The 18,247-nt window shown below is 49.4% G+C and overlaps 1 protein-coding gene across 3 annotated transcripts; it reads left to right on the top strand.

Annotated features, from left to right (window-relative positions):
* The first annotated feature begins 314 nt into the window (after nucleotides 1-314).
* Nucleotides 315-17,203, top strand: TBRG4 (transforming growth factor beta regulator 4). Of its 3 annotated transcripts, XM_088150301.1 has the most exons (12): nucleotides 315-462; nucleotides 1,408-1,538; nucleotides 2,604-3,012; nucleotides 3,895-4,218; nucleotides 4,422-4,593; nucleotides 5,508-5,665; nucleotides 7,660-7,770; nucleotides 10,496-10,640; nucleotides 11,934-12,179; nucleotides 12,663-12,777; nucleotides 14,276-14,390; nucleotides 16,934-17,203. In XM_088150301.1, exons 2-12 carry the CDS (start codon nucleotides 1,477-1,479, stop codon nucleotides 17,033-17,035), a joined length of 1,959 nt encoding a protein of 652 aa, XP_088006427.1. In that variant the 5' UTR covers nucleotides 315-462; nucleotides 1,408-1,476; the 3' UTR covers nucleotides 17,036-17,203. The 3 variants fall into 3 exon arrangements, with proteins under 3 accessions (XP_088006427.1, XP_088006428.1, XP_007432470.2); XM_088150302.1 differs by lacking the exon at nucleotides 1,408-1,538 and having other exon boundaries at nucleotides 316-462; XM_007432408.4 differs by lacking the exon at nucleotides 315-462 and having other exon boundaries at nucleotides 1,309-1,538.
* Nucleotides 17,204-18,247: the final 1,044 nt, after the last annotated feature.

Raw genomic sequence — 18,247 nt, 5'->3', positions numbered from 1 at the left:
GTTGTAGTCGAGCGTCTCCTGAAGCGTTTCCGGGTCTTTTTCTGCATGAGGACGCTCGGAGGGGCGGCGGCTTCCGCTGGTCAGAAAGGCAAGAACTCGTGGTTAGAGCGGTGGGGTGGAGGCGGAGACGGGCTCGGAGCGGGTGCTTCGTATCCTCCGGCGGTGTGGCCGGTCAGAGGCGTGGACTTCCACTCCCAGAATTCCCAGGCCCCGTAGCTATTGCTGAGAATCCTGGGATCTGAAGTCCGCCGCGCTCAGGCAGCGCCTCTGAACCCGGAAACTGGCCCTGCGCGTGCGACCGTACCGAAAGTCTGTGGGCGGGGCGAAGGGCGCGACGGCCTGTCGCGGGCCAGTGACGCCATTGGCGCGCGACTCCTCGCTTCTCTTGGAGCCGTAGCGGACGTGCGGGAGCCGGGTGGAGGTCAGGGCTCGGCCTGCGCCGGCGGCCCCGGCCCCGGCAAGGTAAGGCTCCGGGGAGAGCAGTCCGGCGTGGGGCAGCCTGTCCACACCCCCCTCCCTCAGTAGAGTAAAGCCTCCGGGCAGAACGAACCGAAGGCGAATTCCCGCCGCTGCCGTCGCCTTGGACTACATTTCCCATCACGCTGGGCTGGATGAGCGTTGCCCCCGCTGCCTGTGGAAAGGGCACCCCGCGGCCTCCGGCCCGGCCCCCGCGCAGGGCGGGCCTCCCAGATCGGCTTGCTCGTTGGCGGGCGACTGAGCAGGGCCGTCGGGGGAGCGTGGGCTCCCGGCGCCCCGCGGGTGGGCTTTCCCCGGGCGGGTCTCCGGGTCTTCCAGCAGGCGCTCGCTGCCCCCGCGACCGAGTCCCTTCCCGGGCTGCCCCCGGTCACCCCCTTCTTCCCTTCCCTTCCCTTCCCTTCCCTTCCCCCTTCCCCGCGTTACGGGCTTCTCGGGGAGCCGTGGTTTCCATGGCCTGGTTGATTCCGTTCCAGCAAGTCTGTGTTGGCCCCTAGACAGACTTTGTCTACGACCGTCTGTCCCCGGCCTGGTCCTCCAGTGGTGCCCTCGTCGCCACCGCAACCGAGTCCCTCCCCTGCTGCTGTTCGTCCCCTTCTTCTCTTTCCTCCCACCTTTCCCAGAATCAGAGCCTCCTGCAGAGAGCTAGGTGTTTGCACAGCGTGTAGGATAATTTGAGCCTGGTCTTTTGTGCCTCTGGGTTGATTTGTTTGATGATCCATCAGTTTGTTTTCTTGGCTGTCCAGGGTCTTCTCAGGAGTCTTCTCCAACGCCAAAGTTCAAAGGCGTCCATACTCTTCCTCTCCTGCTTCTTCAAGGTCCTCCTTTTGCTTCTATAGAGTGTCACAGGGAATACCGTGGCGTGCATGATTCTGATCTTTGTAGGTACCGTGTAGACACGTCACATCACAGCATCTGCATATCTTTCCCAAGGCCTCCATGGCTGCTCTACCAAGCGCTAGTCTGTGGCGTATTTCTTGACTGCTTGTTCCTTTACTGTTGATGGTGGATCCTAAAAGGCAGAAGCTCTCCACCACTTCAGTTTCTTCATTGCTGACTCTAAGGTTGGTTGCCCTACGTGTTGTCATTAGTTGGGGTTTTATATTTAATCTCAGTCCCATTTTTTCTCTGTACTCTTTGGCTTTTATTAGTAGAGCTTGTACTCCACTACAACCAAAAAGATTATTGGTTGTTCACGGTAGAAATGCAATAAAGCACCCCTGGTAAAGGAATATAGAAATAAATAATCAGAAACAAATAATCACATAGCAATCCATCAGTCAATCGGAGAGTATTACCTCATTCCCTGCCCCACCCCTGGCCAAGGCTCTCCAAAGTAACTCAGTTTTTAATAGCTTATGGAAAGCCTATATAGTGGGGGCAATTTCTTGGGGAAGATTGTTCCAAAGTGTACATGCCCTTGCAGAAAAGACCATGTACTGGAGGAGGTCAAAAGGGTAGGAAGTGGTTAATCTTGATCAATAGTATACTCCAGTTATGTGAGGTCCTAGTGTAAATGAACGTGCTGAAGGCGAAAAAACCACTTCCTAATCGAACTAGAAAATCAGATTTTCATGCACTGTGCTTAATTCATAGAATCATTAAGTTGGAAATCAACCCCTTCTATGCAGGAATACAAATTAAAGCCTCCCTGACAGATGGTCCAAAGAAGGGAACCCTGCCACCTCTCTGCTTCGTTGGTTCCATTGCTCTAACACAGTGTTTTTCAACCTTGGCAACTTTGATGTGTGGACTCTCCCTGTTGACTAGAAATTAGCAAGGTTGATTCCAGGACAACCAGAAGCTTTGGCTAGAGAACCCTACTTTAGGCTGAGCATCTCTCCTTTCATCTCTCCCCAGAATGTTTGCATTTGGTGTTCTTGTATGGTTCCTTTACGTTTCTGCCCAGTTTCTCAATTCCCTTACAAGAGAATGGTGCCCAGAATTACTCCAAAATTGGCCTAACGGAAATTACCTAGTGCTTTATTTTTATTTCCTTAAGCTTGAAAATGATGCTTGTAAGTGCCTAATAAATGATCCTCCCTCCCTTCCTTTCCTACACAGATTCCTAGAGATGCATTGTTACCAGTTCTCTGTTTTTCCCCCCTCCCACCTCTCCCTCCCTGCAGACCTCACAAGAAGATGGCAGCCAGGCTGATGCATCGTTGGTATTGGCTCTGCAGAGTCTTCTCCCCTTTGGGCATCCAAACTGGCCAGTTGATGAAGGCCACAGGGTCAGCCAGACCCCCCTTTGCTTCAATGACCACTTGTAACCTCTCGCAAGCGGTAGATAAGCTTTCCATGAAGGAGCTGGAGAACAAACCACTGGAAAAATCTACCAGATGGGAAGACCTCATTGTCGCCTCTTCCAGTGTAGAAGAACTCCTCTGTTCAGAGAACCTTCACAACATCAATGGAAAACAGGCTGCCCTAATGATCACACACTTGTCCCATCTAGTGTCAAAGCTGAAACTGGACCATGAGGTCATAGTAAAGGATAAACGCTTTCAACAGCTACTCTACCACACATACAGGGAGGTACGTTTCAGAGCTCTTGAGTTAAGAAGTGTTCCTTCCTCTCCAATCTCTCTGTTGTGCGGCGGGGGGGGGGAGAAGAAAAAAATGGGTCAGGCACAGGAGAAATTGTCTACAGAAATTGCTTGGGTTTTTCCCCCCCTTATTTTTCTCCCCTTGCTTTCTGCAGGCATGTAATTGGAAATACATGAAGCTGTTTGTGTAGCGTCCTCAGGGCTGCCGGTGCCACCACATTCCTTCAATGTGTACTCCCCATTGTGTGCCTGCTTACTCTCTTGTAATCCCTTCCTCTCCAATCTCTCCACTGTGCAAGGGGGGGGTGGGAAAAAAGGAAAGCAACAGGTCAGATGCAGGACAATGCGTACTAACTGTAATGGTGATCACGTGACTGAGGGACACTGCGAAGGTTGTAAATGTGGGCTTACAAAAAAGGTTGTAAAGTTATTTTTTAGCACAGTCATAACTTTGAACGGTCACTGCGTGAGGCAGTCGCTAAGCGAGAACTACCTGTATCTAGTGTCCTGCTTTTTCCGTAAGAACTGGAAGGGGAGGTGGTAGAGCAGCGGGAACAATCCATGCCTGCTCACTCACTTCCTATGAAGCAGTGGGAACGGAGTGTGAAAGCAATGCTGTCTAAAACAGGAGCCAGCCCTGAGCGCACACATCCCGTTAACAGAAACACTTGGACATCATTTGTTAAATCTGATTTTCTTGGGTGCAGAAGGGCCAAGAGGTCATGGATTGAGAAATAGAGTAAAAAAAAAAAGGCTCAGGAATCCCAGTTCACAGCTTGGAGGGGGCATCTGAGCATGGTGGCAAACAACACCCCCCCCTTTCCACATGCCCATCTGTGTAAGGGAAGGCTGTGCCTCTTCTGCCCCCCAGGCTTCCAGGATCGATCAGATGCTGTTGATAAACCTCCTGAAGAGCCTCTATTTCCTGGGAGTGAGCCAGCAGCAGAAGGAGCTGCTCTCCGCGGAGCAGGAAGTGCGCTGGCGGATGAAGAGCCTGTCCTACAGGCGCCTGGCATCTCTGGCTACCTACATGTTCACCTATTTCCCGAAGGAGAAGCCCAATGAGCTCCTGAACGAGCTGATGGTCCAGCTTGAAATGCGCTGGACGGAGATCGAGGACGCTAATACCATAGCAATGCTGATGGCTAAGCAGGAATACTTCTCCCCTCAGCTAAAGGAGCGGCTGGAGGATAAGGTAACCCGCCGTCTGAGCTGGACCCAGCTCCCCAGGGGAGGTCCAGCTGCGCTGCCTTCCCTTCCTTTCAGCACGAGAGAATCAAATAGGCCCACCTGATGCCTTCACCCGTCGTGCAACTTTCCAACCTTCTGGGGGGTGAAAGTGCAGTTTCTGTACCGCTCCGTCCCCCCCCTTTTCACACGAAATGGGTTTGCCCACAGAGCCTGGAGCTGGCCATGCATTTCACTCCCGAGGACATTCGGAGGATCTCCGTCACCCTGGCGCAGCAGAACTTCCGTTCCTTGCCTCTCCTCCGAGCCATCTCCTACCATTTTGTCCAGAAGCACGTTGCGGTCACCCCGGACATCCTGCTAGACTTGGCTTTTGCCTTTGGTGAGTGGTGTTGACCAGCCTGCTCCCGGGCCCCTCCAGGTTTTTTTTACCCTGAAACTGGGTTCTCCACAGAGTTAGCAGAGCAGAACCATAGTCTTCTGGTCCAGCTTGACTGCCCCTTTAAGTAGCGTGTCCCACGGAGCCTTGGAACAAAATTGTGTTTTCTGGCCCTGCCTGGCTTCTGGGGTTGGAGGGGTTCGAAAGCACACGGAGAGTGATAGGTGAGGGAGTTGTTACTGCCTTGCGGTCGAGAGGTTGGGGTGAGAGGATGATCCTGGACGAGCTTTGCTGAGGTGGGGTGGATTGCAGGGAAGATGGCACTGCTCTGCCCGAGAGGGGGTGCCCCTTAGAAGACAGGCTTGAAAGGTGAAGCTCTGCCTTCCCACCCTGGTGCCTTCCAGCTGGGCTGGGCTATAGCTCCCATCATCCCCAGTCAAGTTGGTTGGGGGCCATGATGGCTGGGAGTCATACTCAAGCAGGCTTGGAGGGTGCTAGGTGGACAAGCATCCTTTTCTGGTGCTGGAGAGGCAAGAGAGCCAGCAGCTCCAGGGGATGTGAGAGAAGTGGGACAGGTGGGGGGGATTAAGGCTGGAATGTCTTAGGTGGTTTCTAATAATTCCTTGTGCCACAACAGAAGAGCTGGCACCGCGTTGGTTTTCAACTCCTATTGTTCCATGCAGCATTCTCAGCATGCACAACATTTTATGAAGTATAAAAAATCCCAGATCTCTGCCTTAAGGCGATGAGTCTGAACTTCATCAGGGATGGGGAAAGCTTCTTTTGATCCTTTCAAAAGTGGGAAGACTTTATGTTTGTCCTCAGGACTTTCCTGGCCCCTCCTCCATGTTCAGTTTGTTTCATCTTCTTCCAAAGTAACTGCTGACTCTCTCCCTCCCTCCCTCCCTCCCTGAAAGGGAAGCTGAATTTCCACCAGACACAGATGTTCCAGAAGATTTGCTCGGATCTCCTCCCTCACATCCCTGACTTGCCACCCAAGGATGTGGTCCGGTGCATCAAGTCTTTCTCTTACCTCAAATGGCTTAACCTGCCCTTCTTCGAGGCCTCTGCAGAGGTGAGCTGCAGGGGAGTAAGGAAAACCTAAGGGGGGTTGTGAAGGATCCTGAGGTCGGCAGAGCAAGCAGGTCAAGGGGGAGAGGCCCGGAAGTGATAGTCAACTCCTGGTGACTTCCAGATCCATCTGACTTTGCCTCTTTTTCATTGATTGAATGGAAGAGTGGTCACACGTTTGGCCTTGCAGTTAACATCCAAACAATGAATATCATAGAAGGAGGGTGGGAAAGCAGAACACATTTCTTTCCTTGGGAATGTTGGTGTTTCAACCCAATATACAGCCTTTTTGTAAAAAAAAAAAAAACAGCTCTTGTTAAACCTAGTAACCTAGTACCCAGTACTAGGTATAAAAGTAAAGTTTCCCTCAAGGTGAATTCAATTCCTGGTGACTTCATAAGTGTGTCTATGAACAACTGGCAACAACTCAAAAAGGAGTTTCTGCTATCATTTTCCCAGATTTTTTATTTTTTATTCTCAATCTAGCCTACAGCCCTGTTACTTCCTGGTGATCTCCTATCCAAGTGGTAACCTGGTTTGCTTGTTCTGAGTTCAACCAAGGTTGGCTCGGTGCTGTCCCTTCTCCTGTCCAATTCCCTGGCTCTGTACAGTAAGGGACTATGACTAAAATCATAATACAGACTCAAGGAACGGGCATACATCCCATAAGAACGTCATGGCTTTCACAAGCCATGAACCTGCTCAATCTAGGATGGAAATGTGTATCTAGAGATCATTGGCATACTGATGACACGTCACCCTAAATTAGTGGATGACCTCTCTCCACAGCTTCACATATATGGTAAAGCATACAGGAAAGAGAAGAACCCTACAGTGTCCCACCCCGGAGTGAGCTACCCATTTAGGAAAAAGTGGAACTGTTCCAGGCAGTCCAGAAAAATGCCATGATCTGTGATACTGAGTGCCACTGATAGATCTGGAAGGGCCAGAAGGGCTAACCTCCCCCTGCATTCGGGTCCAGATGTAGGTCATCTAACAGTGTACCAAAAGAGTTTTTGTCCCGTGCTCAAACCAGAGACCTGACTGAAAAGGAACTAGATCATCTGCTTCCTCAGGGGTCTTCTGGAGTTGGAGTCCCACCACTCTCCACAATCTACCTCCAAAAGGTTATCCAACTAGGCTGGATCCAGGGAAACCCTCTTCCAAAGGGGGATGTGTTACCACCTTTTTCAGCCAGCCTCACATCTGAGCGCCATTTGCAATCTACCCTGCCGGCTTCCCCAGAAAGTCATTGGGGAAGCCAGCAGGGAATGTTGCAAGTCGCTGGGGTAAGTCTCCCCCACCTGCACACCCTTCCCCAGACCCTCTGTGCTCATGCTGCACCAGCCACTCGGGCACCTCTCTGACCTGCGCCACACCCTCCCTGACCCTCATCACACCCCCGTGCATCCTCCTTCACCCTGCCAGACCCGCGCCACACCTCTTGCACACCCCCTCGCTCCCTCCCCCACCCAGCATCAGCCACTTACCTGCCTGCCAGCCTGGGACTTACAATTTCCTGCCAGCTTCACCAGTGACTTTGGTTGTAGGAAGCTGGCAGGAAGTTGCCTCACCTAACAATCATGGGATTCAGTTAATTATGGCAACTGGGACTGCAGGGATTGCCATCGCTAAGCAATGCGGTCATGCTTTATGACCGCATCACTTATTCGTGAAAATTCTGGTCCCAATTGCTGTCGTAAGTTGAGGACTACCTGTACTTTGATCCAACCTCCATTTTGGAAAGATGACAGTGTGCTGCCCCAATCTCAAGGGTCTTCCTTGCTCCTTCCCTGCCCCAGTCAGCCCATCTTCATTATGGAAGTGACCAGAAAGAGTGGAGCATTTATCCATTCTGGCTGAATCTTTAGTTTTGGCCCTCATTTTGGAATATGGTGAATTGGTTAAAATTGTGTTTATGTCTTTACTGGTGTTTTCTACATCTTTTGCTTTGCAATCTCTGTTGTGCAGACAGTTCATCTTTTTTTCCCCCCTCAGTACTTCATCAACAATAGCAAGAAATTTACTAAGATGGAGTTAATTAATCTCCTCGTTTCTTTTGCTCGCTTGAATTTCCATCCGAGCAACAAAGACGTCTTCTACTCCAAGGTAATTACTTTTTCTGTTCTGTAGTTGGGGGTAAAGGGGCTGCTCATGTCCTGTGGATGAAGCTGGAGCCAAACCCAAAACATTGTTTCATCCCTGAAATGAAACTTTCTGTTGATACTCTATACAGAAACAATACAAAACCCTAATATAAAGAAATAATTCTCTGCAGGAAGAGAAAGTACAAGCCCAGTATAAAGAAAAAGGATTGGAAATTAGATTAATCTCTCAACAGAATGGCTGAAAAGTAATTACCACGAAAGAGGGTAGCGGAAGCCGCATGGACCAGAAAGAAACAAATTATGTTACAGTGTGCCAAAGAAATGTGTGGAGTTATGCTGATAGGAATTACAAAAAAGGAGGCCTAGCAGAATGATGAGGTTGAGAAAAGAAATGCATATAAGAGAATGACTGCTGCAAAAAAATGAGGAAAATATTGTCTAATGGGCATGAAGAGAAAAAGGATAGTTACAAAGAATGTAGTCAGTGAGCAAGAAATGGTTAATACAAAATGGCAGAGAAAACCCAGAGCAGTTTTGATGGAAATAAAAATTGTTTTGGAAGATGGTGTTGAGGGCTAAAAAAAAGAATCCTCCAGCGGAGCTTCCAGATGAATGGATGTGGGACGAAACTGAAGGGAAAAAATGCTTGAAGCTGTATTTTAGATGTATATATGGGAATAAGAGCAATGTGTTGAACTGAAACCAATTCTATCAATGTTAATGTCCCAGAAAAAAATAAATGAACAAACGAAAGGGAAGTAATAGATGCTGTGAAAATGTTAAAAAGGCTGCAGGTGTAGACGGTGTGAATGGAGAAATATCAAAATAAAGGCATGGTTTGCTTATGGAGCAGCCATGCAATTATTGTTCCAAAAGGAAATTCAGCAACACCGAATACCCAAAGTGCAGGGGATTAGCTTGTTAAGGATGCCTAAGGAGGCTGTTGGCCAAATCCTGCTCCAGAGGGTAGAAGCGGTCAAACTTGGGGAAGTCCAGTGACGTTTGATGCTCGGCAAGGGAATGCCGACCAGATGTTTGGCCTTCTGCAGGTGGTTGAGAATAGACTCAATGTGAGAAAGTAAGCTTGAGGTGCACGTTTGATAACTTTAGAGAAAGCATATGATAAAAATGAGAGTTTTGCACGGAGATGGAGTTGAGAGACCACGATAAGAGTGGCATACGATGGAAATAAAGCATGTCTGAGAATAAATGGAACGCTTAGTGAATGGTTCAGCAGGACAAAGGCATGTGATGTCCTTGGTTGTTTAATGCAGGGTTCCTCAACCTTGGTGACTTGAAGATGGGTGGACTTCAACTCCCAGAATTCCCCAGCCAGCCATGGCTGGCTGGGGAATTCTGGGAGTTGAAGTCCACCCATCTTCAAGCTGCCAAGGTTGAAGAACCCTGTTTTAATGTATCTGTGGAGAAACGTATGAGGAATGCTTTGGTAACATTAGTAGCATGTGAGTTGGGGATGTATGTACAGCTGTGTTATACAGATGATGCTGTGTTATAGATGGGGAACCTGAGTGGTTTATAGCAAATAGGAGATAGATTGTATGAAGCTACCATGAGCATAGATATAAAAATCAGTGTAAAAAGGGCAAGGGAAATGGAGCATGGCTGGTGTGGGTCTTCCGGGCTGTGTGGCCGTGTTTGGAAGTTCCAGAACACGGCCACACAGCCCGGAGGACCCACAGCAGCCATCGTATTCCGGCCGTGAAAGCCTTCGGAAATGGAGCAAGTGATTGCAAGTTATACAAAAATGGCAAAGAACCAGACAAGTGGGTGAATGTATTTTATCTTGCTGGAAGTTTTATTAAAAATTGCAGCATTTTAAGACGTGCAAGGGCTGGCAGACAGGCAGTGGGTAGGAAACGATCTGTTGCAAGGAGTGAAGGTTCACCGAAAGAAGCAAAAACAACTGTCTGTAATAAGAGGGTGTGTCAGGATAAACAGAAAAGTTAGCTGAAGGCAGGGGGAATGGGGGACTTTTAAGAGAGGTGGTCAGGAATGGTTCTGAACAAACGTGGGTCGATTTCTAAAGTGGTGGGTCATCTAGAGGGAATGAATGTGACTCAGATTGCAAAACCGGCGCAGAAAGGAAGAGGAAATGGGTGGAGAAAAGAAGGAAGGTTGAGAAAATTGAGGCTAGATGGAGGTGATGACAGCCTCAGAAGGAGAGACCTCGAAAAAACATTTTATAAAATGATGTATGGATATATATGGTTATAGAGGAAGCACAGATGGTTTGCAAGGGCAGAAAAAATGGAGTGGTATATAGGCGTTGAGGTAAACTCTATTCAGCTTCATTTCATGTCTTCAATTTCTGTTTTGTATTCCTTTTCTGCGTTTTGTGTAACTCTGTGTGCCCCAAAAGGGATTAGCAGGATGGCGATGGATGTGTGCATGCACGTTCATCCACATGCCTTCTTGCAGTTTGCCTTGCGAGGTAAATACTGTGGCTGTCTGGAGTTAGAATCATAGAGTCCTAGGGCTGGAAGGGTCCTTGGAGGTCATAGAGTCCTAGGGCTGGAAGATTCTTCTAGTCCAACCCCCTGCCCAGGGCAGGAATCCTCAGACCCTCCCAGCCGAATGGCTGTCCAGCCTTTCTTTGGCAGCCTGCACAGATGGAACCCTCGCAGCTCCAGGAAGCACAACTTCCCTTGATTTATTCTCCCCAAAAGACAATTTCTTCTCCAGCGCCTCTCTGTCTTCTTTTCCAGAGCCACCACATTCTAGATGGCCATCTGGGCAGCCTAGATCCTTGGGTGCTGGTCGACCTGGTGTGGTCCCTGTGTGTGCTGCAGCAAGCAGAGGCCGTCCATTTCCAAACAGTTTTGCTGCCAAAGTTTTTCTCAAACTTCTTCGGTATAAAGAATTGAACTCTGGGGGCCAGGGGGGAGTTTACTCTGTTTTCTCAGGCTCAAAAGTTCTGGGCTGTGACTTCACATCCAGCAGAGAGTATAGGTAATCTTCGCTTAATGACCACAATAGGGACCAGAAAATTGGTCATTAAGTGGGAAGATCATTAAGCGAGTCACCATATCACCAGACCTGATTTTATGACCATTTTTATGATGGTAGTTAAGTGAATCACATGGTCATTAAGCGAATCCATCTTCCCCAATGGACGCTTTTTGCCAGAATTCACTTAACAACCTCATGATTTGCTTAACGACCATTGTAAAAAAGGTTTCAAATCATGATCACATGCGATAGTCGTAAGTGAGAATACAGGCTGTAAAGCACTTTTTTTGAGGCCATCGTAACTTTGAGCTGTTGTTAAACAAATGGTCATTTAGCGAGGATTACCTATAGAACTGGGAATGAACCACTAGGCCCCATTGTCTTGGGGGTTGGGGGGATTCCTAGCAAATTGTGCACCCTCCATATAAATAATTTTTCCCCAGTGTGTTTTCCCAGGTATGGTTGGGGGTGACGGGAGCCAAAATGCAGCCTACAGCGACACTAGCCTTGCCGGAATACCTTAGAGGAGAAATGGAATAATCATTTAATACTAGCGATAACAGAGTCCTAACGTAGGGCCTGGATACCCTGGTTTGAATTCAAACAGATCCAAAATCTTGTGGCTCGATACAGATGATTCTGCACAAGCCATATTGGTGTGAACGGGCTCTTGTTTGGTGCCAGAGAGTGTGACTCTGGGTTACTGCCAAGTACAGATGCTACAACCCAACACTCAGTTCTCAGTTCCATGCGACCCTTTTAGTGGGGTGGAGTGTTTCCTCAGCAGATTTCTAGGGTGGAGCTAATATGTTATTTGGCATTTATCAGGTGAAAATAGCTTGTTACATACAAGGCCAGCCTTGCTGAGAAATGTCAAGATAAACTCTGCTTAACAACTTAGCCTACATTCAGCAGGAGTGGCAATTCCCTGACAAGCATACTGTATCATAGATTTTATGATATGCGCCATAGTTTTTGTTTTAAAAACATATATTTTGTTTAAAGTGGTTGTTGACGGCTTTATATGTTCGCATATGGGTTTTTAACTTGGTTTTTTATTAGATTGTTGTTTGTAACCGTGGTGAGCCGCCCAGAGTCGCTTAGGTGAGATGACCGTCAGGGAGGCTGCATTCTGGACTTCCTGCCAGCCCCTTCTTCAGATCCCAACGTGCTTTTCCTCTGAAATTCCTGCAGGAAATTGGACCCAACACAGAAAAAACTACTGGCTCAAACTGATGCACATCAACACCACGGCCCAGCTGGAGTGTGCTGGCTACACGGGTCCCTTCTTGCCACCAGAGAAACTGACCCTCCAGGAATTAGGGGTGCACAAAGCATCAACCCCGCTGCAGACCGAAGTGAAAGAAGTCCTCACCAGGATTGCTGGAGAGGAGGCAAACGTGCGCTTTAATGTGGACACCCCCTATGGCTGGAAGCTTGGTGAGCCCCGTGCCACACGTGTCTTGGGGAGAGGGGAAGGGGCCAGGCAGGGGGGCACTTTGCTCCTGACCTGCAGGTAGAAGTTCTGTTTTGCTTGATCTGCCTCGCCCCCTTGACTCAGAGGACCACAAATGGTCAGAACAACATCATGTTGACCTGTCCTGCAATAATTCCAAAACCCCGACGCCCACCTTCCCCTTTGCAGACATTGTGGCCCGTCTCTCAGAGGCTGGTCAAATTTGGCACGTGTTTGCCAGCCCAGCTTCTATACCTGCTGGGCCCCTCTCTCTCCATTTTTGTGGGGTACTGGATACAAAACCATGCAACTGACAGGACGCCATGCCTGGTGTCTCTTGCGTGGATTGGAGATTCACTGGCCAGTTGGAGGCACCGCCTGTCTGATGTAGAGAAGCCATGGGGCCGTGCTTCTGTCCCTTTCAGGAAGAATGTAAGTTCAGAAGCTTTGTTCTCCTTTCTTTGTAGATGCTGAGATGGTGCTGGATTCTGAAAACAGCCCACTGCCTGTTGCAGACTTTGACACTTTATCCTTGGACCACCAGTCCAAAGCTCCTGAGTCTTTGCAGTCAGGGGTGAGAAGGTGAGTCCCTCCTCAGAGATAGCCAGGGGGTATGAGATATGGCGTGCTATTGACCCCCTGAAGCAGACAGGTAATAAAACAGTTACAGGACTTTGGGGGGACTATCCTAGATTCCAGAAACCATGGCAGAACCACCGTTATGCTTCACTCTTCTTTCTGTGAGGATGAAGTGACTTCCTCCCAGATTGTGAATTTTTCAGACCTTCTGCTGCAGAGAAGCACAATCTGGCCCCACCCCGAAATGTTTACGTAGCTCCCAAAGACTTCCAGAGGTAGTTTCCACATTATTATTTGTAATAGGTTTGTGCAAAAGACGTGGAATGGAGTCTTCTGGAAAACTTTGGAAGGCTCCATTCCTCCTCTGGACCATGATTTAGAGATGCAGGCACCCCCTCCTCCCCCCCCAACCACCCACCCCCTGAAACAACCAGGTGGGAGGAAGGAGGAAGACAACATTCCAGTTCTTCTGAATGTTCTGTTCCTGGGTTGGTATGTTTTGCTCATCCTTAATGTTTAATGCCATTGAAGGAAGAAATTATCGAACACAGAACTGGAGAACAGGGGGAATATGTTAGTTATCCTCCCTAATGCATGCTAAGTGTTCTGTTGATTTTGTTTTGCTTCTTTCTGTTGTTCCTACTTGTAATGAAACGTGGGAAAGAGCTCGGGAAACTGGAAAAGACACTGCCTTGGGAACAGTCGGATAAGAGACAGCACAGCCCGCAGCTGGATAGTGGGTGGGGCAAGAGGCTCAGAAGGGACCCTCCCTAGTTTCTCGGGGTGTAAAAGAGACAGTGGGAGATTTGTACTTTCAGACTTGCAAGATTCTCTTAACGTAGCCTTACAATAAAGTAGAATTAGCTCATCTGGTCGTGTTTCCTGTCTGGTCTACCTGGGAAGGCTGACACTAATTGATGCTTTAACCCTATTGCATAAGCTGCCTAGAGTCGCATTGCGATTGAGGCATCGTGCACGCTAACAAATCAATACAGGTAAATAATGCTACCCTTAGTCAGTTTAATCACGTTTCACTATTGACCAGACAAAATTACATTTAGCTTTTGTCCTGCGGCTCCCAGAAGGCATCTGGAGGCCTAGGGTTAGGGTTAGAAGGCATTGCCAGTTTTGACTGACCCACTCAATGCTCTGCCTTAGGAGGCAGCCCAGCATCAGACCTAACTATTGTCATGCGCACTTTTGAATGGGCCAGACCAAAGAGGTGTGGGCAGCCTCGGTGGAAATTGCTGTGGGGGTTGTGTTTGGGTAGGCCAAGGGGGAACTTGGGGAACTTCTGACTTCGCTGTGGAAGATCGTTGTGCTTCTCAAGGAAAGTTCAACCACGCCTTCTCCAAAATTTGTCCAGAAGGCCTAAGGATGGGTGTGCGGGGGCCTGTCGGGTGGCTCAACAGATGCTTCCCAGAATGGAGGAGAACTATGGGGTGGGGCGGTGCCAAGCTCTGCTTGATTTTTTTTTCCTTCCTCCCCCCCCCCGTGGCAGACTTGCTTTCCTTCTGTGGGAATTCCCCAACTTCAGCAGCCGGAGCAAAGACCTGCTGGGCCGGTTCGTCCTGGCTCAGCGGCACATCCAATCCGCCGGCTTCCTGATTGTCGAGGTGGGTCTGGGAGTCGCTGTGCGGGATGGGCGGCGGCACAGGCCAAATAAACTAACCATGAAATAAGCATGCGCCGCTGTGGGAGGCAGGTCTTTGGGGGGGCTTGGTGCTGAGCTGGGAGGAGGGTGCGTTAGGTTGGATGTTCCTGAAATCGTCTGCTTCTCGGGGCTTCCTGTAACTAAGTTTCTAGTCCTCACACGTTCACAAAGAGGCCCGTAAATGCAAGGGCTGCACCAAAGGAAGTCTCAGAAATCCAAGAGCGGGCGAGGGGCTTCCAGTGTTCACTAGGTGGGGCTTCAGTTCCTTTCTTGGACCATTTATTTATCCATCCCGTTAAAGAGACAGGAGCAGAACCACCTAGACGGAGCGAGAGGGTGGGAGCAGACATGCGCAGCCTTCAAAATTGCAGGGGCCGCTGACTGTGGAGTAAATGGGACGCGGCAGCTCTTCTCTCCCCCCCTCAAATTTAAGAGGAAGTTGGGGCTCCCCCCATCAATCCTCGCCTCAGTAAGAACAGAAGGCAGTGCCTGTATCAGTGTATGGAAGCAAGGAAAGAGAGCGCAAAGAGGTGTAGCGAATGGTGTCGCTGGAAACTACTTTTGCCTGTGTTTTCTCATGCCTCATTCCGTTGCCTGACATTTTCTCACTCCTTCCCAAGAACCATGTGGCTTTCCTCCAAAGGGAAGAGCACGAGGGGGGTCTCCCTGCAGAGGCCTGGACTAGTCCCACTTCCCAACCCCCGGGAGGTGGGGAAGGCAGAGAGGATGCTCCAGGGGGTCCTTCCCGCTCTTGTGAGCATCGGGCCCCCTTCCAGGGATGAGCAGGGGAGGCCTTTGCTCCTTCGCTCCTTAGCAGCAACTCCCCACTGCGGTTCTGGCACCTGCTCTGCTCTTGGCAGCCTGGTGGGGAGACAAAGGGGGAGGCACCGGGAGGCACCGGGAGGCCTCCTTGACCCTGGTTTCAGGCCAGGAATCCTACCCAGCACCTTCAGATGTTATTTCCAGGGATGTGGGCTTTGACAGGATGTTTGGTGTTCAGTAGCTCACCTTAGAAGGAAAGCAGGATCAGAACTCCTGGCATGCAGGACAGCGAGGCCCTTTGTAGGAGCAGAGACGTTGGTCTTCAGCAGGGGAGTTGTGGGTGCAAATTCCTTCTCGGTTACTATTTCTCAGCCAAAGCGATTTCAGAGTTGTTGGGAGATACAGGGGAGAAGGTGACGGCATCCCGCTTTGGTCTCTTTAGAGGCAAGGCAGGGAAGATAAAAGTGGAAGATACCAAGAAAATAGGGCATGTGTACAGTATTCCATACAGCAGGCTGATTCTTTCAGTCCAGGCTGTGTGACTGGTGCTTCTCAGCGCAAGGATAGGCCTGATCTGAAGGTCAGCCAGACACGGAGGCATTTCGGGGAGCCAAATAAGAACTTTGCTCCAACAGCAGCAACAGCAAAAAAAAAAATCATGATGCAGGGAGTCCCCAGGGTAAGAACACCCAGATTACAGATGGCCCGTAGTTAAGAATGGAGCCAGTTTAGCAAAATTCAAGTTAAATACACAATGGTTCGAATTAAATACACAACGATTCAAATTAAATACACAAGGGTTCAAGTTCATTACATAATACTACAGTAATACTGTTCTGTCTTACATACAATTTCGACTTAAGGACTGACCTTGGGAATGGAACTTGTTCTTAAACTGGGACTCCCTGTAAGCCCAAATCTGCAAATGGCGCAGGCCTGCTTCTCTTCGTGGAAGGTATTCAGCACAGTTTTAGGCCACCGGGTCAAGGCCCAGAGCCAAGCAATAGGAGCCAGCAGGGAGTCGGACCTTCGAGGTCTCCCCTTCCGCCTCCCGTGGCTGGGCTTCCTCTCGGTGACTCCTGCAGCTGAATTTTCGCTGGAGAGAAGAAGAGCAGCTCCTCTTCCTTTGCAGCTGCTTTTGCTCGCCTTTTGGCCTGCTAGTGGCCAAATACTGGCCCGTGGGCCCTCCCTCACCCCCACCTGTTGAAAGGGGAGGCTTGTGGATCGGTCAGAGACAGCCATTTTGGAGGCTGCACTGAATCGTCTCCCATTCTTACTTTGCAGTCTCAAACAGCAGCTTCGGTGGGGTAGAAATGCTTCCTGGAAACCCTTTGATTGTGTCCATGTTCATCTGCATTCATCTGTTCTTGCTCCACTCCAGTTTCCCTTGGATGGTCCTCTTTCCTCTTTCTGAATTGGTTGCTAATCATTTAACCTAACTCATTTAATCATTTCAGCCGGTTTGGGCCTGTGTGCCACTAAGAGAGTTGAGGGGCATAAAACTCTGATCCTGGGCGCTCCTTGATATCTTCCCTGTTAGCATCTCCCCAGATCCACTCATCTTCGCTCATCTTTCTCTCTCTTAGCGACACTTTGCCCGAGAGTGCCAAGGGACCTTGGCAACTTTAAGATGGGTGAACTTCAACTCCCAGAGTCCCCCAGCCTCTGGGGATCGGCCTCTGATTCACCACGATTGTGGATGCCTGCCTTAGATCTTTTCTCTTTCTCTCTGCCCCCCGACAGGTTCCCTATCATGAATGGTTTAACTTGAATACGGAATGGAAGAAGACGCAGTATCTGAAGGATAAGATGCAGAAGGCCGTGGCCAAGGAACTGGCAGAATAGAAACCCACGCCAGCAGTTTTGAAGGATCAATAATTGGATTGCTGCACCAAAGTGCTTCTGCCCACCCGTCCTCAAATCCATCTTGGGAGCTGCTCCTGGAGGGGCCTTTCCAGCTGTGTGTATAGAGAGAAATGCCGTTGAATTAAATGATATTTTGTACAGAACAGACTTATGTCTGGGTGTCGGCCTGAACTGGCTAAATGGTGCTCCTGGATTGGTTGTTTCAGAAGGGCTGGTGGTCTCCCCGGGGGCGGGGGGAGGATGGGGACCAAGCTGACGGTGGGAGTGGGGGTGTTTTGCAGGTGGACCGCCCTGAGCTGGTCGCAAAGGGTTGTCCTCCATGCTCATCTCGCCAAGAACAGCTGGAACCAAGTGGAAGCAGGATGGCCGGGAGGCGAGTGTTTGTTGAGAGCCGTAAGAGGAAACGTGGCGGCCAAGGAGCGTAGCTTCGTGGCTGATCCCCTTCTGAAGAGGCTGAGGAGCACTGGAAGTCCGTTCCTGGGAGCAACGGCTTGCCAGGACAGAAGAGTGACTGGATCTCGTGACGCCGTTGGAGAAATGCCTCGTGGGTGGGTGGAAGGGTCTTGCTTCAAACTCATTTCTAAAAAAAATGGAGTGTGCCATTTTTTCCCTACTGCAGCATATGGCACGAAATAGTAGGCAGAACCTGGACAAAAGCCAAATTTGATTTCATGTGACTTAAATCCCTTTAATACGATGACTTTTAATTGGTTTGTTAATTTGACTTTTCCGCTCACCACAATTGAGGGATTTATGAGCAAAATGTCTGTTGGATAAATCATTTTGTGTAAGGGTAAGTAGTAATTGAAGTGTGGATAGAATCATAAAGCAACCGATCAAAAGACAAAGCAACTTCTATAACCCGGAGGTCTTCTTAAACAGTTCTGTTTTGACTCATTTGCTGAAACCTAACATGCTAGTAGCTGATCAGATTTTGGGGTGGGGGGGAGTTCCATTGCATCGGCCCCACCATGGAAAAACAGTATTTGAGGGCCTCCATTCCCTTAATTGCCTGGAAATGGTAGATTTTGTATCACGCAAGTCAAAATTAAGTGGAGGAGATGGTCCCAGAGATCCACTGATGCCAAGCCATGTAGGACTTCGAAGGACAACGCCAACACTTTGAGTTGCACGTGGAAGGAAATAGGAAACCAGCACATGGCCCAGAGCACAGGTGCGGCGTGGTCATGT

The sequence above is a fragment of the Python bivittatus genome, unplaced genomic scaffold (assembly GCF_059951505.1).
Source record: "Python bivittatus isolate LINGU-HERP-01145 unplaced genomic scaffold, Pbiv_v1 ctg000610_np1212, whole genome shotgun sequence".
Lineage (NCBI taxonomy): Eukaryota > Metazoa > Chordata > Lepidosauria > Squamata > Pythonidae > Python > Python bivittatus.
Note: the sequence above shows the minus strand (reverse complement) of the source record. Positions and strands in the feature narration are given on the sequence as shown.